We start from the raw sequence: 24,525 nt of genomic DNA on the forward strand, positions 1-24,525 counted from the left end.
AGGGATGTGAAGGGTAAACAAAGGAGGAGGCTGCAATGCTTGGTAAGAAATGTATGCATTATCCTGCCCATGTAATTGTTACCCCTCTGTACAGTATGTTCACAAATAAAATAAAATTAAATTAAATTAAAAAAAAAAAGAAAAGACATGCCAGGCGCTGGCTCATGCCTGTAATCCTAGCTACACAGAAGACTGAGATTTGAGGATCACGGTTCAAAGCCAGCCCTGGTGGAAAAGTCTGTGAATCTCTTATCTCCAATATACCATTAGAAAACTGGAAGGAGACTGTGGCTCAATTGGTAGAGTGCTCACCTTGAGTGGAAGAGCTCAAGGACAGCTCCTAAGCCCAGAGTTCAAGTCTCACAAACAACCAAAAAAAATAAATAAACATATCACAGTAAAGGCAGTAACTGGATTTTTCCACTAAATTTTACATGTTTAAAATATATAATATGTGCATCTATAGATAATATATATTTTGTGTATATTGCACATAGACATATTGTATACTTCATATAGATAACCTTGCATTTGAATGGCTTTGAATGACATTCACATTTATGGAAAAAAAATGATGAGTGCATAGGAACATACAAATGGCAAAAGGTTTAAAAGGCAGCATGAAGAACAGCAGGCGTGTGGAAAGGAATATGCACAGGAAAGGATATATACCATTTCTGGTTATTAAGGGTTTCAATTGCTTATTTAATTACATTTGGTTTGCAATTATATATCAGAGCCATATTTACCAAAGGATCAGGGTCCCATCTGGTCCTATATTGTGTCAAAATGTCAAGTAACTAAACTTCTTAAAACTGTAATTATTGACAAAACTCAATGCTGGACCATATGGATATTTCAGCACAAGAGGCCAACAGGTTTAGGCCCTAGGCTGGGAAAAGATGTTTATAAAACTTTCCATCATCCAGGAAACAGGGGTACAATACCTATCTGAGCCTGTTCTGGACACATCCACAGATTTTGGACACTTATATTGACTCCTCAGTGTTTAGATACCTTTTTTTGGGATCCTGATCTTGGAGGAGTACTATGGATTTCTTGATTATTTTAAGTAGTGATTTGCAAAAAGATGAAAAATGAGAAGGTTTAGAATTTACTTCCTCCAACATTCTTACTTTCTCCCCATCTTTCCCTCCCAAAACAGTATCACAATCCCCTTGTTTCATTTTCATACATGTGTATAAAATACTTTGACTATATTTACCCCTCATTTTTGTTATCTGTTTATTACTTCACCTAGAACCTACACCAAGACATGACATGTTGCAAGTTCCTAATATTGTCCTTTGTTAAACTGTATGCTAATCCTCCAAAGGGTCTTCACTATGGTATTTCACAATGTATATTCCATATTTTAGTGAGTCTCATTACATAAATCACAACTATATACATACATATATACATGTTCACGTGCTTTTGTATATTTTATTCCTTACATCTAAACTCCTTATATGAAAGTATACTTAAGACCTTTGTCATCTTAAGCCTGGTTTGCATCACTTAATATGATGGTTCCCGGTTCCATCTAGGTCCTGGAAAAATACATCATTCCATATCATTCCATTCTTCTTTATGGCCAGTAATATTCGATTATATATGTATGTATAGATAGATATTCTTGAACAACAAATATATATATATATAATATATAATATTATGCACATATCCTATTTTTAGTCTATTCTTCCTTTATATGATATCTAGACTGTTTCCATAAGTGAAAATTGTGACACTTTACAGGCGCTTCTGTTATATTCTAACTAAAATTAATTTAAATAAATGGCCAAGAGTAGGATTGGCAGTTTATTATAAGTGTATATGTGTAATTACATGATTAGAAGCATAATATTCATATACAGACAAATATACACATATAGAATCTAGAGTAGGCCAAAGACATATATAAATATATTTTGTCACACACACACACACACATCTATGTGTGTGTATATATATATATGCACCTATATGTAAAAATATATGTGTGTGTATATACATATATTTTTAATTGCATATATATATATATATAACTTCTTTGTTGCCCCCACCATTCTTTTGAAGTAGGTTATTTATTGTCTATATGCTGGTTACTGGGAAAAACAATCCCATTATTTTTTTGTTGTTTAATAACAAATGAATCCCAGGATTCTTCTTGGTGTTGCTATTTACTATATATTCTTTCACAAAATTTGTCCATGTATTGAATTTTATGTTTATGTTTATGTCTAGCATACACAGACACTATTCAGTAGATTATTGGTATGAGTATTAATTATTTTAAATTTTATTTTTGTTCAGAACTAAGTACAAAATATTAATTATGGATAAGAAATGATAGAAAGTCCAGAATTATTTTAAAATAGGCACCAAGAAAGAATAATAGCTAAGATTATTTGCATTATTTTAACTAAGTGTGCTTGAAAGTACATATGTCTTTTTGAATCATTATCTACAGATATGATATAATTAAAGTGCAATTTTTACATATTCAATTAAGTGAAATTCATTTCAATAATATGAATGATTAGAAAAAACTTTATTAGAATCAGACTTTGAGTCATCAAAATATCTACTTTAAATTTAAAAATGTCTACAGTATAGTTTACTAGTTAATGACTACAGAACTCAAAATTAATATAAGCAGCTTAAGAGTGATTAACTTATATGTTTTAATCAATCTATGATTTAATGGTACTGACAAATTAAAAAATTTCATTTATTCATAAAAGACAACTACCCATGCCAGCCTACCTTATAATTAGTGAGTAGTGAGCCTCAGAAATAAGTGTTTCTCATATTCAGACCATTTGGCAATATCACCCCAACCCATTGGCCTTGATTATCCCTTTTTTATAAAGTTTATTTTCCATTTAAGGCGTTCAACTGGGTAACATTTGAATGGGAACATTTTTTTGCCACTGGTTTATTTTATTAGCTATAAGGAGAGAAAAATATAATAGAAAAAATAGTATATTCTTTATTGCCATCCAAATAATAGAGATTTCAAATTTTAAACCCTTGGTTATCATTTATTTTTAAATTCCTTAAAAATGAAATTTAAATCTATATTTATCTCTAATAGCTAAGATACAGTATGGACTTAACACAAATGTATTTCATGGTAGTGAACTACACATTTATTTCTTGAAAATTGGCACTATTTATGTTTCTGAGAGAGTATATGATGAAATCTATCCATCATAATGACAAAATACATAAAAAATATGATACAATTTGAAATTATGAACCTTTTTTCTAAAACAAATATAATAATACATTATTCCTGGATCAGAAGATATAGTTGAGAAATAAAAACAACGTTACAGAATATAATTAAATCATAAATATTTAAAATCTGGTATGAATATATGGCTCTGTTAGAACACCTGCCTAGCATGCTTGAGGTTCTGGGTTTCGTCTTTACCACTGGAAAAAAAAATTAAAGGGAAAATATGTACATGCTAGCTACCAGGTTGGACCTGAATTATTCCCTTCCTTCTGTGCTGGTTGACAGCCCAATGATATCAATAAATCAAATATGTGTCATCCTCCTGCAAGGCAATACTAACATTCAGTTTTTGTCCTTTTTGTAAGGTATACAAAACAAAAAAAATTTTCTGTCTGTAGTCTTTGTCTCCTCTTGATAAGTAAAATTCAGATTTTAAAGAAGGAAATCTTAGTAGGAAGCAAAGTTGTAAAGTTTCTGAAGAAGGGTTAAGAAAGACCCTTCTGGACTCCTACACAGATGGCCAGTCATATGAACCTTGAACCTTATGGAGGCCTAGCATCTACAGCAAAGGAAAATGTACCATTGTTCTTTGAGCCCACTAGGAAAGATACCAATGACAGTTATTCCACTAGCACAGCTTTACAGACACATGTATGAAAAGCAGCTGTACACATGTAGTGACATATGTCTCTCATGTCATAATGTGCAAAACTTTGAGGTTCTACAAAACTTTATTGAAAATCACTGTGTCACATACTGTATTGCCTTCTGAGAAAATCATATGATCCCACCCATTTAGGAGGTCATAGTCCAAATAAGAGGTATTCCATTGTATCTCAGCCTGTTCTTGCTTCTATTACAGAATGCCACAGGCTGGGTAAATTGCAAGCAGTAGAATTTCAATGGGATCAAGGCTCTTGAGGCTAGAAGTCTGTGAGCATGTGTTCAGCATATGGTGAGGGTCACATGCTACCCTATAATATGACAGAATAGAAATGAGGACATCCAGCACAAAAGGAGGAGACTCAGGCTGAGTCTACTTTTCATGAAAACCACACTGCTGATAAGTAAGTCATTCCTTATGCAAAGCATTAGCCTGTTAAGGAAGGTGCACCCCTCAGCACTGAGTCGCCTCTTAGAGATCCCACTTCTTTATACTGTGACAATAGCAGTTGAATTTCAACATTAATAATTTGTTGTTTTTCTAATGAGGAAGTGTCTGTCTTTCCACTATGTATCATCTATTTAAAATTCTACTCATCCATCTATTCTTTCTTTTTTCTTTTCTTTTTAATTTATTTGTAAAGGTGGTGTACAGAGGGGTCAGTTACATAAATAAGGCAATGAGTTCATTTCTTGTCGAACATTGTTACCCACTCCCTTATTTTTCTCCCACTTTCCTCCCCACCCCCAGTCCCCTTTCTCCAAGTGGTAAAGTTCATTTCCAACATAGTGTCTTGTGAATTTCGCTGTTGGTTCACTCTTTGTCCTTTGTCTCATCATTTTGTTATTTCCCCTCCTCTTCTCAAAATCAGATAGACATATATACATAAGACACAGAGTACCAAATCAAAAGCAGTGACTACTCCTAACCTTAGTTTAACTTTATTGTCTGAACTTCACAAGGTTGCACAAAATAGTTTCAAGTTAACATGCCCATCTAAGTGTCCAGTGCTGCTTGATCAACATGAGCCCTTCTGTCATTCTTTCTTATCCTATTGGTTCCCTTCTCTCAAATTCATTTTCATGATCTTATGATCTTATCTTCATTTTGTTTTTCAAAAATTTAGGAAAATTTAATTGCATTTCTCCAAAATGTTATATATATATATATATATATATATATATATATATATATATATAAATTTAAAAACATGCATCTAGTCCAATTGTATATGACAGTGGTAGAGCTGAGTAAGGTTATGTAATTTTTTGAAGATTAATTAACTTTAGCCCTTTGTATTTTTAGCGGAGCTGACATTCACAGATCTGTGTGGTAGAACTCTCTACTGCTGGCCAAATATACATGAGAGTGTTCACCTTTCACAGGCCTTTATCAGTCAGCTGGGGAAATGAGACTGGTTCTAACACTTAGATCAATTCTGAGTGTCAGCCTTTGACCATCCATCAATGATCTTCCAGCTCTCTCTGCTCACACATTATGGAAATCACATTCTCAATTGGGAGACAGATATGAGGTAGGCTTTGTATATCCCCCAAATTAGTAGGTTAAAATGTGTTCCCAGTGCAATAGTATTGAGAGTTGGGGGTTTTAGGGAATTCTCTAGTTCACTAAGCAAATTCTGTGGGAGCGGTAGTTGTGACCTACCCTAAAATTGCTTATTAGCAATTAGACTTCATGACTTACATAAGAGGCAGAAAGTTGTGGGGTTAGGGGTGCTGCGGGTGAGCTCATGTGTTCTTGCTCTTCTGTTGAATGAAGAGGCATCAAGAAGGCAGCATCTCAAGGAAGCAGCCCTGGCCAGTAACTGTGAATCTTAGGAACTTTCTAAGACTCCCCAGCCTGTGGAGCTGTAAGAAGTCCATGTTTATGCTTCTAAACCATTTAGTTTATGGTATTAAAAAACAGAAAACAGACATGGACCCTAAACAATTGTAAATCCCCAGTCAACCAACATCATATTTAACTGAAAACTTGAAGACTAATTTCCTAATTGAAACACAACTGAGTCTATCAGTAAACTATAAAACCTCATAAATCTATGTTTTTATATAAATGCTTCAATAGAGGCTCTGCTTTAACAGGAAAATAATTCAAACCCAACTTTATAAATGGTTTCATTTTTTTCTCCATCCTGATATCTGAAGTCAAATAGCAATTTCATGTTCATATACAAACTGCAGAGTAGTAAATTTATCTGTAAGGTGATGACAATAAATTATTGATACTCATAGGTTATATTGTACCTAATCGTATGCTATATATGTAATAGTATATTATATATGTAATGTTATATATATATGTAATATAAACAGCTAACTTTGTTACTTCTTCAGAATTCAATCTACTGTCTGAAATATATTTACTATTGGAGTGTGTATGTGGAATTAACTGCTACAATATATTTAAAAGTATTTCTGTGAATTCTAATAAATTTTAAAATTTATAGTACATATAATGTTTAATCATTTACTAGACTGTTCTTAAACAACTACAACATTCTATTAAAACAGTTTTAAAATTAGTTCTTTACTTTTTAAAATTATCTGTCTATATTAAAAATAAATACAAATGTCTGGGTTCTGATGGCTCATGCCTGTAATCCAAGTTACTCAGGAATCTGAGATCTGAGGATTATTAAAAGCCAGCCCTGGCAGGAAAGTCTACTTGATTCTTTTTTATATACATTTTTTATTGTCAAAATACTTTAGAGAATGGTTACAGTTACATGAGCAAGGTAATGAGTACATTTCCTATCAAGCATTGCTACCTCCTCCTTTGTTTTTCCCCTACCCTTCCATCTCTCCCACCTCCACAACTACACTCCCCCCTCCCCTCCCCTCCTCCGCACCTAAATTGTAAAGTTTGTTTTTTCAACATAGTGTCTTGTACATCTCATTGTTACAATGGGTCAACCTGTATCCTTATTTAAGCATTTTATCTTCAATTAATCACCAAAAATCTGGAAGTGGATCTGTGGTTCAAGTGTTAGCATATTAGCTTTGTACACAAAGTCTCACGAATCACATCCAGGTTGTGAGATCAAGTTCCAAGACTGGTACACACACACACACACACACACACACACACACCACATGATAAAGGAATAATTAATAAGAAGTTATAGTGTCTCTGTATATTTAGCAAATCAAAACAATAACCACATTGTAACAGGTGATCAACATATTCATAATTAGAATATAGAATCTTTACATAATTCCTTAAAATGGATGAGTACCCATTGATAAGGGTACAGAGGCATACAGGATAAGTGAATGCAGGATAAGAACTGGTAAGGACAATCCATAAAGATGATACATGCTAATGTCATAAGAGGGGTTGAGCTTTACTCCTGAGGTGATTGAATATAAGGAGACTGTATTTCATGTGCCATGAAAATACAGGGGGAGGAATTCTCATAGCTTATTATAATTTGTACAGTTTTTGTTTTTATTACATTTGCCAAGCTTTACTTTATTATTTAATAGTTTTATCATGTACACACAATACATGCAAATACACACACACATAATCAATAAGCCAATTTGGATTCTACTTGTAGCAATTTGTTGTGCATAGAAACAATGTACAAAGAGATCTAAGACCTTATTTCCACTTCTGATTGTGTCTCCAAACAGCCACGTGATATTCAGAAAGTCATTTCAATTTGCAACCCCTATTTACTTATCTGCAAATTGAGGTGATGAGATCACACAGCCAAGATTTCTTTCATCAGTTCCTTCTCTGTAAATTTTATAAAATATTTGACCTTTGGGAAATTAGTTTGGTTGCATATATATGCATATTTAAATTACACATTTCAAAAGGTATATTGTCCAGCAATTAATTTTGTCATTAATAAATGAGGACAAATGAAAAGTTATCTTACTTATTCCATGAATATCATAATAGAGATTTAGGATACAATTCAGGCATTTCCTATTCTGCTTCAATGAATGAAGTAGCTCATTACAATTATGTATTGCATTACAATTACCCTAAATCTATAGGTAAATTGTCACCTTTAAAGGAGACTTTGCCAGCAACTTATATGAATGAAAAAATATAACAAGGACATTACTGTTCCTATTTTCTGCTATATAAATGACAATTTTAAATGGTGGAACTTGTATTACCTGATACATATTTTCATTTTCAAAAATTACCTGGATGATTTGAGAAGCCTTTCAGAATCAGTTTATTACTTTGTTCTCAGGTTTACTAATACCTAATACCTCTTCTATTATTTATAACTGTACTTTTTTATAAGCCCATCTCATCCCTCTTTACATTTTAAAGGCATTTAACATAAAAGCTACATAATATAAAAATATACACTTATAGAGTTCAAGAAACTCTGATTATATCCATTTTATGTAAATATTATTAAAATGTATTTTAAGTAATTTTAAATTATTGAGTAGTTATAAAAAGAATTTTCCATCCAATGCATCAACTCATAAGCACACAGCATCTTGATCAACGTCTATACTTATGTATCTAGCCCTGGTTCCAATATCTGAGCCTTCATTCATCAGACTGCTTCTTTTAAAGTGCTCATTTTCAAGGTCTCAAATCAGCTGTGTGTGTGTTTGCGTGTGTGCATGCATGTGTGTGTGTTTGGGTCTGGATTTTTTATATACGTGTATGTGTATAATATTTAGGCAATTATTTTTTAAATCTTATGATGTTCTGATTAAAATAGTCCAGAAATCCCATCAACATATTCTAATCTGCAGTACAAAATTCCAGCTCTTTACTGTAACCTACAGACACTTCATTGCTTGGCACAAATTACATTATCACATTACTGCTTAATATAATTTGGCAGGTTTGTTGACAGAATTAAATGAAATCAGGTATTTACTATTCTAGAGAATGTCTGGCACACAGTAGATTTTTAATTAATATTTGCCGCTTTCCTCTTCCCTCCCTTGGAACATACTGTAATTATAGATGTCCAATATTATCTTTTTACTGGACTAGTGGAATAGTTTTCTTGCAATGTGAATAGACATAATAAAGTGATGCAATATACTGCAAAGTGACTAATTTCTGTGAGGATCAAAGATCACACACACCTCTGAAAACAAATAATGCAGATTCTTAAAGCTGTAGACAAGTTTTCTCTCTCTGAATTTTCATAACCGAGGGCACTTCTGCCTGAGCTCAGAATGTAGAAGTCTGTTGAGTTCACAGAACTTGGAGACAGAAGCTGCCTAAGAAAAAAGTTTTTCAGGGCTAGTAAAGTAGGCTTAGCCTACTTTAGGTTCCAGAAAACAGTCATAACAAAAATCTTGTTAAATCATCTATATTTTTATCAGAATCCCTCAAAAGCCAACCATGTACTAAAACTTTAATAGAGCATTATGATTGGATTTTAAACTTGAAGTAATCAAATGAGGTTACAGAAATTTCTAAGACTAATTCTATGTACTCTAATTTAAGGTCATTGTGCTTTCAATACTCATATTATAATTTTTTGGTGATACTGGTTATATGGTAATGTGAGTTACCAATCATCTGATGAAGGAAGACATGTAAACAGTTCTTCTAAATCTTTCCAAATGAGCTCTTCCTTTGTCTCTTGAAAGGAAGAGCTCATCTTTTTTACCTGATTATTTCATCAATAATACTACAGTTTTGCCTTAAGAAAGTACTGTTCATGAGTCAAATTATTTCAATCTAAGTGGAATATATTTTACTTTAACAGGGAATTGGTAGACAAGGAAAGATAAACACTAATAGAAATCTAAAAATTCATTTTTTCTTTAAAAGACTCCTTCCAACAAAACTGAATCACTCAATGGTTAGCATTAGAATGTGCACTTCACCTTTTATTGCAACATTGCCCAACTGTTCCTACCTCTGTTTTTTAATATAGAATAATTATTACAAGGCGTGTCCAATCAGCCACCAGTGGCTTATGTCTTCCTAGCTAATTTGTGGGTGAAATCTGAGGACTGCTGCTAAAAGACAGTCTAGGAAAAAATCGATGAGACTCTTTTCACCAATTCACCAGCAAAAATTAGAAATGGAGGTATGGTTCAAGTGATATAGGACCAACCTTGAGTGAGAGATGGGGCCCTGAGTTCAAACCCCAGTACTTTTCTCTCTCTATCTCTCTGTCTCTATCTCTATCTATCTCTCTCTCACACACTCACATGCACATGCACATGCACACCCTCACATGTGTGCACTTGCACAAACACACTCACACACACACACACACACACACACACACACACACATTTTCCTTTAAAGTTCAGCAAAACTTAATCTCCAAGAATAGTTCTTTGTACATCCAAAGCCCAGTTTGCATCGCAATTGGAACATTTGTATAGACTGCTGTTTCTTTGCTAACATCTTGACTTACATAGCTGGTATAGGACTTTCTCCAAATTGTAGAATTCTACATTCCTTGCAAGTGAACTATTCTAACAAATGATAAAACCCCTTTGCACAGCTTAATTGGCTAACTAGAGTGAAGTATCAAAACTCTTCACATTTTCTGTGGATCATCCTGGGATCTATGATCGCTAGGGCTAGAGGCAGGGGAAGTTCTGCCAGTCACCAAGCAACATGAGAGAAAGGCAAGAGTAATCTTGAGAATGTAAAGCTTGACAATGTGCGCTGTTTGCACCACACCTTGTTTCCATGCATGTGGTTTAGACTCATCTGAACCTCACTGTCTCCTCCAGAGTAAGTTGCTATGAGAAACTTGTAGTGAATATATTAAAGAATCCAAAGTCCTTGTGTTTCACTGTGTTAAATGGCATTTACTGCACTTATATCCAGGAAACAGACTGCATTAGTAATATAATTTTATACTTTTTACAATATTTAAATTCAACTTATCCCTACATGGAAGGATCAGGTTAAAAAGAACCATTTGCTTTTTTTGTTGTTTTATATCTCTTTTGCTTTTTAATGTTCTTATTGTTTCTATAGTATAAAATATGATATTATTCTTTTTCTTTTTAATATGTTTTTATTGTAAAAATACTGTACAGAGGGGTTATAGTTACATGAGCAAGATAATGAGTATATTTTATATTAAGCATTGCTACCTCCTCCTTTGTTCCACCTTCCCATCCCTTCTCTCCCACTTCCACCTCCTACATCCCCCCAAAAAAAATTTAAAGTTCTTTTTTTAACATAGTGTCTTGTGCATATCATTGTTACACTGGGTCAACATGTATCCCCATTTAATCATTTTGTTTTTCCCTTCTCCTCCCCAAATTAGAGAAGTGTATATACAAGATGCAGGGCACTGACATCAAACACAGTGAAAACAGGGTTATACCGTGGAGGAGGAACATACAAAGAAACAAAATTCACATGGTGCATTATAAATACATTAGAAACAATAGTCATAAAAGAAATGCAAATCAGAACAACATTGAGATTCTGGCTCACCCCTGTTAGAACAGCTATAATCAAGAACCCTTATAACAACAGATGCTGGAGGGGATATGGACAGAAGGGAACCCTACTGCATTTTTGGTGGGAGGTAAACTTGTTCAAACACTTTGGAAAACAGTATGGAGGTTCCTCAAAAGACTCCACATAGAGCTTCCTTATGACACAACAATCCCACTTTTGGCCATTTACCCAAATGATCACAAACAAGACCATACTAAAGGTACCAGCACTACTACGTTTATTGCAGCATTATTTACCATAGCTAAGATATGGAACCAACCCAGATTCCCCTTAGTAGATGAATGGATAAAAAATGTTATATATATAGTTATATATATAGTTTTACATATATAATTATATAGAATGGAATTCTATGTCTTCATCAGAAAGGATGACAACACCCCATTTGCTAGGAAATGGAAAACTTGGAAAAAAATTATATTAAGTGAAGTAAGCCAAGCCCAAAGAAAACCAGGTCCCGTGGTTTCCTTTATTTTCAGTAACTAGTATATGTCTGGGACAAGGAAAAAGGTCAAAAGCTGTGTACATATGACCAGATAAGAAAATGTTAAGCAAAATGAACCCCAACATAGGGACACAAGTGGTTTTTCCTTTCTTGCTATTGTCATTCTTTTTCTATGTTGATATTTTTACTCATATTTGAAACAACAGTCAGCACGGGTTATTTCTAGATATTATGTCACCAGATATCCAAATCTATAAAGGACAGAGGTTTAGTTTGGAGGTGTTCAACTAGCACATAAAAAAAGAACTAACTAAGAATTCAAGTAAAAATATCAATTAAATAATTGTACATGAGGATAACTCTATCTTGGATGCTGCCTTCATCCTTAAGCATTGTTTCTTTTGTAAAATTAAATTTTATTATCAAGGTGATGTACAGATAGGTTACAGTCACATATATCAGGTAATCAGTACATTTATTTTTATTTTTTTATTATGAAAATACTGTACAGAGGGGTTACAATTACAAGGGCAAGGTAACGAGTGTATTTCTTATCAAGCATTGTTGCCGCCTTCTTTGTTTCCCCTTACCATCCCTTCCAATCTGCCCCCCTTCTATCCCGCCCACCCCGCCCCGCCTGCCCCACACTCAACTTTAAGGTTCGTTTTTAGATATGTCTTCTACATCTCACTGTTGCAATGGGTCCACCTGTGTCCCTGGATAAACAATTTGTTTTTTCCCTTCCCCTCCCATCCCTCCCTGCCCCCCTCTCCCGCACCAGTTGCAAAGTTCGTTTTTTGACATAAGGTCTTGTGTTACCTCTTCCTCTATTTCTCCCACTTTTTCCCCTTTCAGCCTTCCTTTGCCTCCGTGAGTTGTAAAGTTCATCTCCAACATAGTATTTGGTATCACCGTTGAATGTTTCACCCTTTGTCCCACCGTTTCTGTGATTTCCTGTCTCTTCCCCAAATCAAATAAACTTATATACAAGACAAAGGGTAAAGAAATAAAAAACTGTGACATCACAATAATATAATATTAATTAGAAATAAAAAGCAAAATAATTAATTAAATGATGATAACGATAACAATAATGATAATGATAATAATAAACCAAAGGGTGGGAAGAAACAGAAGAAAGAAATACCTGCAAACAGTACAATAAACAAAATTAAAAACTCTTGTTTCAATTACTTGGAGTTCATTTCAATAAGCCTCATTTTATTTTGGTCATATGCACATAGCTATTGAGCCATTGAAGTATTTGTTTTTAATTTATAAAACAATTTCATTTTGTACATACATTTGGAATTATGTTGTACAAACACAATCTCTAAAAAAATAAATATAAACAAAGCATTGAGAGTTCTTTCTGAAGTATCTGTACTATGAATTATCCAAGTGTGTATATATATCTTAGTATTATTACAAACTGCTAAGTAGACTGTAATCTATCTCTTTATGATTGATTTGGATAAATTATCAAGTGAATGATATAGTGAATACACAATGATTTAACCCCTTCCTATTTATCATACAGATGATCCAGTAATATCTATATTTTTTTTCCAGTTGTGGGACCTGAACTCTGGGCCTGGGTGCTGTCCCTCAGCTCTTCAGTTCAAGGCTAGTACCTTTTGGTGAGAATAGTGATGTGAGGTGGGGTGAGGATCTAACTCCCCCTATCCTCATAAAAAGTATATGCCATAGCCAGGTACAGGAGGCTCATGCCTGCAATCCTATCTGTTCAGGATGCTGGGATCGGATCTGAAGATTGCAGTTCAAAGACAGTCTGGGCAAGAAAGTGTGTTAAGCTTTCTCCAATTAATTTATCTCCAGATAACCACCAAAATGTGTAGGTTTGTTCAAGTGGTAGAGCACCAGTCCTGAAAAAAAATGCTAAAGGCCAGTGCCCAGGACCTGAATTCAAGCACCAATACTGGCTCAAAAACAAATAACATCTCTCTCTCTCTCTCTCTTTCTCTCTTTCTCTCTCTCTCTGTGTACATACATATATTAGCATATATGGTGTTTTATATATATATATATATATATATACATAGATACATATATACACAAATATGCTAAATAAGCAATAAAATAATTTTAAAAGTTTGAAATATTTTTGTACCAATATATATAAAAATCCAAGTAAGTAATCTTGTATACATAAATGAAAGCCGGCATGATTTGTGTCAAATTTCTTGTGATTCTTTACTGGGTGAAGTAAAGCCTGATATGGAGTCTTGCTCACAGAAGGAATTTCCTAATAGGAGCCTTTTCTGGTCCTCAGGTGAGTAAGTTCCCCTGTGTACTTTTCCATAGCACCCTGTGGAATTTAATTATTTTATAAGTGAAGTCACTATCTGTCTTCTCTTTTGAGAAACACTTTAAGAACCCCAGGGACCTGACAGAGGCCCTGACATATAGTTGTGTTCCAATAAATATTTAACTAACCCTGGAACTACCTTTACACAGCATGAGTGGGCATGAATGGCCAACTGCTGAAATTGCATCCATTTTTAGAAATATTCCCTGAACCATTTTCAGAATCATTTTCGCCAAAGGTTGGACCTATAACTTAGAATTGACAAAGACTGATAAATACCAGCCAATAAATTACTGTCTCCTTTTCACATCCTTGATCTTTCAGTTTTATTGTGTATCTATTTAATCAGTTTTGGATATCTATTTAATCAATACTTTAATCAATATTGCATGTCTATTTAATATATTTTATTGTAATAAAATGAGGAAACCTAGCCTAGGGCATCTTAGAGATTGTTTTGCTTCACGAATTTCTACATCCATTTGCCAAGGTGGGCAGCCAGAATCTGCATAGTTAGAAATTAATAATGACAAGTATAAAAAGTTATAATCCTATAGGGCAATAACTATATTTTTAGTACATATTTTTACTTTAAATATTTTTGAGATGTATAGAATGCCTTTGTTTATTTCTCAGAATCATGTGTTCACTTTTGGTAAATGTGTCAGTAGCAAACGGTTTTCCAATGATTTTCCAGTAGCCAATGATTTGTTCAAATGACAAAGGAGTTTGAAAAATAAAGAAAAATGTGCTATATGGTGCTATGATTAGGATTCCAGATGCCATAGCCAGTGTTCAGGTTGCAATCTTAAAACTGCCAGGTATTAAATGAATGGCCCTAGGATATTTAGTTAATTGAGTAATGCTTTTGTTTTCTCATCTGTAAATTTGAATAAGCCCCCTGTAAGAATTAAATATATTACTTCATGAAAAGAATTTATAGTATTTTCTGGCACATGGGAAGAGCTGAATTATTATTAACATCACCTGGTAGTTATTCACAAAATGTATGTACAAATTTAATACTTAGTTTTTCAATCAGCCCAGAAAAAATGTTGGAAAACATATTAAGAATGAGAATCTTAAAAAAGTTGGAATCTTAAAAAAGTTTTCCTTCTAGTGCACTAAGAATTCATAGCATATGACTAACTGAAGATGCACTGTATTCAAAAGTCAAAAATGGCAAGCCTTTTTTTAGGTGTGGAGGTTTAGTCTAATAATCCCTGTAAAAAAGAGATCAAGAGGATCATGGTTCAAGGACAGCCCTGGCAAAAGTTAGCAAGAAACCATTTCAATCAATCAATTGGCTAGATGGCTGTGCCCATAATCCAGCTACATGAAAGGCAGCAAGTAGAAGGAGGATAGCCTGACTTGTCCCTAGCAAAAACATGAGAAACCACCCCCAAAATTACTAGAGACATGAAGAACATCTGGCTAGCAAGCACAAGAAACTGAGTTGTGAAAAACAAAACAAAACAACAGTAACCTTAAACTTTAAAGGATGGAGATAAGAATCTCACAGACTTTCCTGCCCAGGGTGGCTCCAAACAGGGATCCTCAGATCTTAGCCTCCTGAATAGCTGATTACAAGAGGAAGCCAGGAGCACTCAGCTAACAAGTTTCATTTTAAGTGACTAGCTCATACTTGTAAACCTAGCTACCCAAGAGGCTGAGATCTGAGGTACATGGTCCAAAGACAGCCTGGATAGAAAAATTCTTATCTCCAATTAACCAGCAAAAAGACAGAAATAGAGATATTGCTCAAGTGATAGAGCACCAGCCTTGAGTGAACATGCCAAACAAGATTTCAAGGCTCTGAGTTCAAGCCACAATACCATCACTAATAATAATAATAATATCCTCTGGTTATAATGTGTAGAAGAATAGGATGGATGCAGATTTTAGACAAGTTAGTACATTTACAGAATATTTTATATGGCAGATCCTGAGAATTCTTTTTTTTTTTTTTTGGTCCGGTTGTGGGGCCTGAACTCTGGGCCTGGGCGCTGTCCCTCAGCTCTTCAGCTCAAGGCTAGCGCTCTATCACTTGAGCCACAGTGCTACTTCTGGCTTTTTTCTTTTTGCTTGTGTGGTGCTGAGGAATCAAATCCAGGGCCTCAGACATGCAAGGCAAGCGCTCTACCACTGAGCCACCTTCCCAGCCTCCTAGATCCTGAGAATTCTACAGAGTGCCTTTTGCTGTTAATAGGGCATAGACTTTTTGCACTAGTTTTAGTTAAGACCATATAATTTTTTCTTTTTGCTGGAAAAAAATACTTCTGCTCTTTTTGATGCACTGATTTCACCACAGCTCTAGAAATGGATCATCAGGTCTGAGAGACTGCTTCTTATTCTACTTATCTTTGAGGAAATCCCTCTATCACCTTACCCCTGCATGGCTGCCTTAAGGTTTGTTATCCACAGGGCATTGACTGCTAAATCGAGGGTCATCTACTGTAGAGAGACATCAATCAGGATTTGGTAATATTGGGATGAACTTAACAGTCTGAACATCACTATTCATGAGGACTCGCACTAGGTCGTAATTTATCAGATAATGCTGCTGCTCTGAAGTTTAAGAGAAGGGAAGAGGACTCCTCCATGAGTGTTGAATCATGGCCATATGCACTGGTTTTAGGTTTTAGGTTTGGTTTTCTTATTCCTCCCCGACACTACACACAAATTTACCTCCTACTAACCAGGATCTCTGTTCCCATCATACTGGATCCTTCATGTTTATATAAAAAGTATTTCTGCATCATGCTACCTCATTTTGCTGCTTTTGCTCCCCAACCCTGAAATACATTTCCTCTGTTATACACTAGTTCACATGTCCTAAAACCCATAAATGTGGAGTAATTACATGGTGTATTTACAAGATAAGATATGCTGTTTTGTAAAAAAAAAAAACCATCCATTCATGTTTTCTCACTGTGTAAAGTTAAATTCCAGGCATGCTAAAAATGGTATAACTTAAAATGATTTTGTACATTTTAGCTCTCTTGTTTCTCACAGAGCAGTAGTGATTACACTACTTCTACATAGAACTCAGTCAGTTACAAGACAAATGGTTTGTGATAGACCTTAGTTTTGTCATATTAAGTCACATCATGGCCTGATGACCAAGTTTTATGCAATGCCCTACTCTTGTGTACCCATAAGCAGAAGCTGTAATTGTCTCACAAAATAAACCTCTTCTCCAGGGCTTCATTGCATTTTAAATTTGAGTGAACATGTAAAATCAAGTTCGCAATGTTTTAGTTTATATATGAGCTATGAACTATGGTTACTTTAACTTGTGTTTAATTTATGTATATATGTATATATGAATGTATGTACATATGTACATATGTATGTCTGTATGTGTGCACATACATGCATAAATGCATACTTACACTTAGTACCAATACTGGGCTTCAACTCAGTGTGTTTTACTCTTGCTTGGATTTTTTTACTCAAGGTTTAAACTCTAGCACTTGAGTGACAGCTCCAATTCTGGCTTTTTGTTTGGTTAATTGTAGATAAGAATTTCACAGAATTTTCTACCCAGGTTGATCTTCAGCTCTCAGCTTCTTAAGTAATTTTAATTACAGGTGTGAGCCACCAGCACCCAGTTAGTTTTCTTCTTAAAATTTTCTCTTGAATATTTATCTGCATTAACTATGTTCTGGTCATCTTCTTATGAGATAACTACATTTGGCTTTATTTCCTTCAAATTTGGAAGAAGACTCTACAGTTTTTTGTGCCAGTACTCTGGATTGAACTCAGGGTCTCTCACTCTCCCTTCTTTTGGCTTATTTTCTTTTGTGTCAGTTGTAGGGCTTGAACTGTGGGCCTGGGCACTCTCCCTCAGCTCTTCAGCTCAAGGTCAGTGCTCTACCACTTGAGCCACAGCTCCATTTCAGGTTTTCTGAGTGGCTTATTAAAGATAAGAGTCTCACAGATTTTCCTGCCCTATCTGGTTTGAACTGTGATCCTCAGATCTCAGCTTCCTGAGTAGCTAGGATTACAGGTGTGAGCCATCTGTGCCTGGCTGTTGGTTGTTTTGATCAAGGCTGCCACTCTAGTTGAGACACATGTCTCCTTCTAGCTTTATTCTTTTTATAGTCAAATCTTGCCTAGTATCAAAATTATTTGTGGGAGTCAACACTACTTAGTGAGATAGCAATTCTTTACTATGTAGTATTAAGTCAGGAAATGCTTTAAAAATATTCTTAGTTCCAGCGGGGCGCTGGTGGCTCACGCCTATAATCCTAGCTACTCAGAAGGCTGAGATCTGAGGATCGTGGTTCAAAGCCAGCCCGGGCAGGAAAGACCGTGAGACTCCTATCTCCAGAAAACCGGAAGTGGCGCTGTAGCTCAAGTGGTAGAGCGCTCGCCTTGAACTGAAGAGCTGAGGGACAGCGCCCAGGCCCAGAGTTCAAGCCCCACGACCGACAAAAAAAAAAAAAAATTCTTAGTTCCAGAGCTGGGAACGTGGCTTAGTGGTAGAGTGCTTGCCTAGACTGAATGAAGCCCTGGGTTCGATTCCTCAGCACCACATAAAAAGAAAAAGCCAGAAGTGGCACTGTGGCTCAAGTGGTAGAGTGCTAACTTTGAGCCAAAGAAGCTCAGGGACAGTGCCCAGGCCCTGACGTCAAGCCCCAGGACGTGTGTGTGTGTGTGTAGATATATGTACATATATTCTTAGCACTGAATAATTTATGTTCTTAATTCACTCTTCCTTTATTTTTTATTAGAAGCTGAGACAGCCTGAATAGAGATAAGAAATGACACAGAAATCTTGAAACTGATGTATTTATATAAAGTTAGAATCATGGACTTTTACAAATGTTGAATAATTCTCTACTGATGCTTTGTGCTATAGTTGTTTTAATTCACTTAACATGACTACAACAATATATCACAGGTTGGGTAATTTATAAACAATTGAAGTGTATTCATTTCACATTTCTGAAAGCTTGGAAGCCCAGTATGAATGGGGTAGGCTCTGAAGTTCTTTCTAGGTCATAGCATGATGGAAATGATCACATATTGAGAGAGCTCAAGAATGCACACACTCTTTTTTTTATTTATATATAGTGCCAAAGTCTTATGATCTGATCTAATCCCAATTATCTCCCAAAGCTGCTTTTACTCAAATGTAATCAACTATGAATTTGAGATTTAGTTTCCTGCGTATATACTGGTAGGACAATTTCAAACAACCATACTGAGAATGAAATACTGTAGTATAACCATACACAGTTGAAAGAAACAGTTCAGATTGTGGTAAAATATTATCAGAAATACATACAAGAAAACATGATGGTGTAAAGGAGTTTGAGTTTAGCCAGGCAATACCAGTGGATCACATCTGTAATCCTAACTTTTTAGAAAACTGTGGTATGAGAATCATAGTTTGTACCTAGCCCAGAAAGAAAAGTCTATGAGACAAAACTGAAAGTAGAGGTGTGGCTTGTGTGGTTGAGCAACATCTTTTAGTGGAAGAAAAGCCAAATGAGAGATAGAGGCCAAGGTCAAACTCCAATGCATATATACATATATACATATATGTACATACACACATAGATACATACATATATACACATATATGTGTATATATATATATATATATAAGCTAATTATTTCAAATCTGGTTTCAGTTCTTTATAAGCAATCAAGAGAATTTGGTCCTAACATGTCATATATTACAAGAAAAATAACATACACATTCAAATCAGCTAGGATCATATATCTCTGACCATCTTCTATGGTTAACAGTATAATAAAAGAAAATGCATACTTAGGAAACACGTTGAAAAGAATGTCTTTCCCATATAAACTATGGAAGAGCTGCTCTTCCATGCCTGAAGAGGACTAAATTCCAGTCTGGTAAAGAAGTGCATGAGATATAGCCCAGGCTGGGATATGAGCTTATGAAGCTGCTTAAAAAGCCAATTTGGTCTACACATTCTGTCTCTTAGATGCCAAGTTCTTTTAGGAAAAAAAAACCTAGCAAAGACATTGACAGATCATATAATTGTTGAAACCACTAAATAGTTTTTTTTAAAAAAAAAAGAATAAAATACCTTTTTAAAATCAGAACACAAAGTCTCTTTTCTTGCCCCCCTTCTTTCATTTTAATCTGTGTAATGAGTTTTTTCCAGATTCCAAAAGTGTAAACAAAACATGTTTGTTCTACACTTTCTATTACCCAGTACAATCGGGGAAAAGGAAACCATTATGATGTTAAATATTCTTTAAAAATTCATTTTTATAAATAGACTTTCTCAAATATCACTGCTCTTGCATGATGATCACTGCTGTATGATGTAGATGGGCTGGGTGAAGTAGCAGAAGGATTCCTATCAACCTACTGCAGACAATTCTCTATTTGCAAGGCACAGCATGCTCAGAGCTAGCAAGTTTCCAGGGGGTTTGTGATCACTATATGCTGGGGATGGAGCTCAGCGAGGACATCTTAGGCATTGGGAACAAACTGGTTGCTACATTTGGGAGAAAAAAAATACTTCAGAGGAATAATAGCTATCAGAGGTGGTTCTTTTTCGTCTTTATTTCTAAGAGCTATTTCTCCAAGAATATAGAAGAAGATCAGATTTGATTATATTTTTATCATGAGATGAATTATACAAACAACTGGGAAATACAATTTTAAGCATTAAATGGAATTTGGTCCTTATGAATATATAGATTTGGATATTAGAATTCTATTTTTCCTTGTAATTTCTATCTTTTACAGCTTCTGCACTGTCTGTAGTTAGTGTACTGATTTCCCTGTGTAGTTACACAAGACAATATTTTCATTCACTAACCACATTTCATGGTACATTAATAATATCAACACTGACACATTTCCCTGTGTGTTGGGTTCAGGGAATCCTATGTTAAGAGACATAGGGACATTTGTTAAGCCCAGATAAATATTAAATATCACTTATGAGACAGAGGGAGAGATAACAATGGCATTTACTGTCAGCCCTGAAGTCCTTTGAGATACGTATGAGTGCATATGACTTGTTGAGTGTATTAAAGCAGATGCTAGTCAGCTGTACTGCATATGCTGGTTTTCAAATACAGTTTTAGAATGGGGTGGTGTTAGAATAGGTGTTGATGAAAAGTTAGATTATGAGGATTATGAGCTTTGGAGGGTATAATTTAAATGTTTATTTATTTGAAATATTTTAAACAGTGATTTGAAAAATGAAGAAATGGCATTGGAAAAAGATGAGGACTGTGGCAAATCAAAAGGAAAACAGTAGTTAAAACAATAAAAGAACATTTGGTTTGAATTACATTTTAAGAGAAGAAAACTGATTATTAATTTAGTCTGGAGTTGAGTTTGTGGGTTTTTGTTAATGGTTTTATTTCTTTTGTGTCTTGCGGGAGCTTGAACTCAAGGCCAGGGTGCTATTCCTGAGATTTTGTGCTCAAGACTAGAGCTCTACCACTTGAGCCAAAGCTCCACTTTAGCATTTTGGTGGTTCATAGGAAATAGAGTTTCATGGACTTTCCAGGGCTGGCTTCAAGCTCAGTTCTCAGCCGCCTCCTGAACAGCCAGGATTACAAGAATGAACCACCAGTGCCTAGTTGCTGGGCTGAAGTTTTACCAAATCACAAAATCAGAATTGTTTTTTAATAGGTCCTTTCTGGGCCAAATTCAGAACTATTATATAAGGAATTGTTTTGAATTTGATTACAATTTCTTCAACTATGAACATTGGAGGTCAAAGAAGGAACAAGCTATGGCAAACCTTTTACTTACTTTTGATTATTTTTAGGAGGTTGTTCATTATTACACATTGTTCTACACATTTCCGCTTCCCCAAAACAATATCAACAGGGTTTATTGTTCTATTTTCCCAGTTGGAAATAATCCATTTCTACCATTTCAACTTCCTTTAGCCTCCTTATTAGCTGAATTTCCTCCAACTTGTACTCACTACAAGTTGTTTTGTTTATGCTTTTATTTGAAATGAACAAGTTATTGAGCTTTTTTCTTTGTAAAAATTTACAATGTTTAAGAAAGAGAAGTTTTATAAAAATATATTTTCCCTCTGTGTTTTTGAAGTTTTGGCTTGTATAAAATATATGCAAGGAGACAAATAAAAGAGCAAAAATCTCTTAATTATGGAATAATGGTAAGATATTTTCTTTTTTTCTTTCAGCTCTCCGGGGAAGTGCTTTTGCAAATTGCCAGCGAGCCAGTTCTTCCTTTTAATGCTCTTGATATAGCTTTAGAAGTGCAAAACAGACTTAAAGGTAATTTCTTTTTAAATCATGGTAATTTAATTAAATAACAAAGTGTCCAACTAGGCTTCACTAGGGAATGGGTGAATTAACTATAGTCTTTTTAGCTTTAGCAAGTTGCTTTATGCTTCTTCTAGATGGTTATCATGAGAAGGATCCAAAACTTTAGCAACATGTCAACAAAAACAAGATGTATTTATGTGAGAGTATCAGGCCAGTCATCAGAATTAAAGGGTGGCCCACCTACATTTGTTTATCCGAGAGACTTTTGATGAACAATTTCTGTTATTTACAGGTCCATAGGAAATAATTTTAGTCAGGGTTCCAATTATTTTTCAACAATGTAACTAATACCCAGTCCACTTACACAAGACGGAGTTAGAAGTTTCTTCTATGGATGGTTTTTGTGAGGTTTGGGCATCATTCTTTACAATTGATAAGTGGGCTCCTGTTAAAGACAAGGAAGACACAACCAGAAAATTATTGCCATCATCTCTGTCTCAATCTCTTCTTGGTGGAGTACATCTGTCTACAAAATTTGTCCTTGCCCTCATCACTGCTTCCATTTACCCTTTACTCATATAGAAACCTTTCAGTGAAGTTCTTGTTTATCTCTACTAACCAAATGCAAAGGGAAATACTGTGCTTAAAAATCTCACCCTGCTCTTGAATTACACATTTGTTCTTCAGATCTTTCATAAATGATTTGTAGGCAGCTGCTTTTCAATACAAAGTTAGTACTTTAACTTTGGTATTTAGGTAGCAATTTTTGAAAACTGACCATCCTATCCACCCAAATGTTACCCATAACTAAAATGTGAAGTGTTTTCTTTTAAATTAAACATTCTGGATTCCTTTTTACTCAAAAAAATTCTCCAATGCGATTACACATTTCCCTCAATGAATCTTTTATAACTTTTATTGTAGTGGCTAGGAAATGATGTGGGGAATTATTGAGCTGTTTAGGGTTATTTGTTCTCAAATAAAATGGCTTCATATTGCAGTGCTTTTTGTATGTTTAAGTCACTCTGAAGAGTTTCCTTTTTTCCTCCTATCACCAGACTTACATTTCACTGTTTTCTGGATGTCTATGAAAGCAGTCACTTGTTCCCCTCAAATTGACTATTTCTAAACTATTTAGGGCTTTGAAACTGGGAAACCAAGCATATGAAATTTTACCAAATAAGAACAGATATAAGTGAAATATTAAATAGTTCTGTGAATAATAATCACTTTTCTGAAAGCTTAATCTTTAAGTATCTATTTTATTTGTGCTGTAGACCATTTGGATTTTTCTTTAGATTTTATTTTCACCCACCAGAAAATGTCATTGGTGTAACATACAATGCTTTAAAGTTTCAGAGAATAAAGAGGTTCTTTACAATACAATACATAACTACTTGTCTATCTCTAAAGGAGTAACTATCACACAGAGCAAAAGAACATAAATGCATTTATTTCAGAGTAATATCATTGAACAATAGATGTATAAATTATAAACAAGTTTCTTTCTTGAATCCTATTTTCTGTGATAAATGGGCTCATTGAAAATTGTATTGTCTCTGAAAATATCTTTGTAAGAAATATAAAAGCTATATTCAAAAAAGTTAAATGAGTAAAACCAGTAGAAACAAATGTGCTTGCAAAACTATTCTAAATAGTAAGTTCTATTAATTTAACAAACTTCAAGTTGCTTTTAAGTGTCCATTAATAGCTATAGTGTTTCATTATCATAACTGCAATATGAAGATTTAAATAAGGTAGACTATGAAACCAAAATAGGACTTCTTGTTCATCGTTAGAATTATATAATTACTCAGATTTCTGCGTGTAGCTAAGGACCTATTTCAATATATGATCTTTCTCCTCACAAAGTTAAACATGTATATATATTTAGCATGTAAACTGGGCACTGGTGGCTCTGTAATACTGTATAACTAGATCCTCAATAGGCTGAGGTTGAGGATAGGTTCAAATCCAGCCCCAGCAGAAAGGCTGTGAGAGTCTTACATCAAAATATCCAGCTAAGCACTAGCAGTGGAAGTACGACTTGAGTGGCAACATGAGCAAAAAAGGTAAGGAATAGCCCAGGGCTGTGGGTGGGGGTATGATGGGGAGGTGCA

At 34.6% G+C, this 24,525-nt stretch overlaps 1 protein-coding gene across 1 annotated transcript in view; it reads left to right on the top strand.

The window, feature by feature from the left end:
• The window catches only part of Naaladl2 (N-acetylated alpha-linked acidic dipeptidase-like 2), a 902,864-nt gene that overhangs the window by 828,170 nt on the left and 50,169 nt on the right, over positions 1–24,525 (top strand). Inside the window, exon 11 of the mRNA XM_013016159.1 lies at positions 22,321–22,414. Within this exon, the coding sequence (XP_012871613.1) occupies positions 22,321–22,414 (94 nt within the window). The remainder of the gene's footprint in view (positions 1–22,320; positions 22,415–24,525) is intronic.

The sequence above is a fragment of the Dipodomys ordii genome, unplaced genomic scaffold (assembly GCF_000151885.1).
Source record: "Dipodomys ordii isolate 6190 unplaced genomic scaffold, Dord_2.0 Scaffold30, whole genome shotgun sequence".
NCBI lineage: Eukaryota > Metazoa > Chordata > Mammalia > Rodentia > Heteromyidae > Dipodomys > Dipodomys ordii.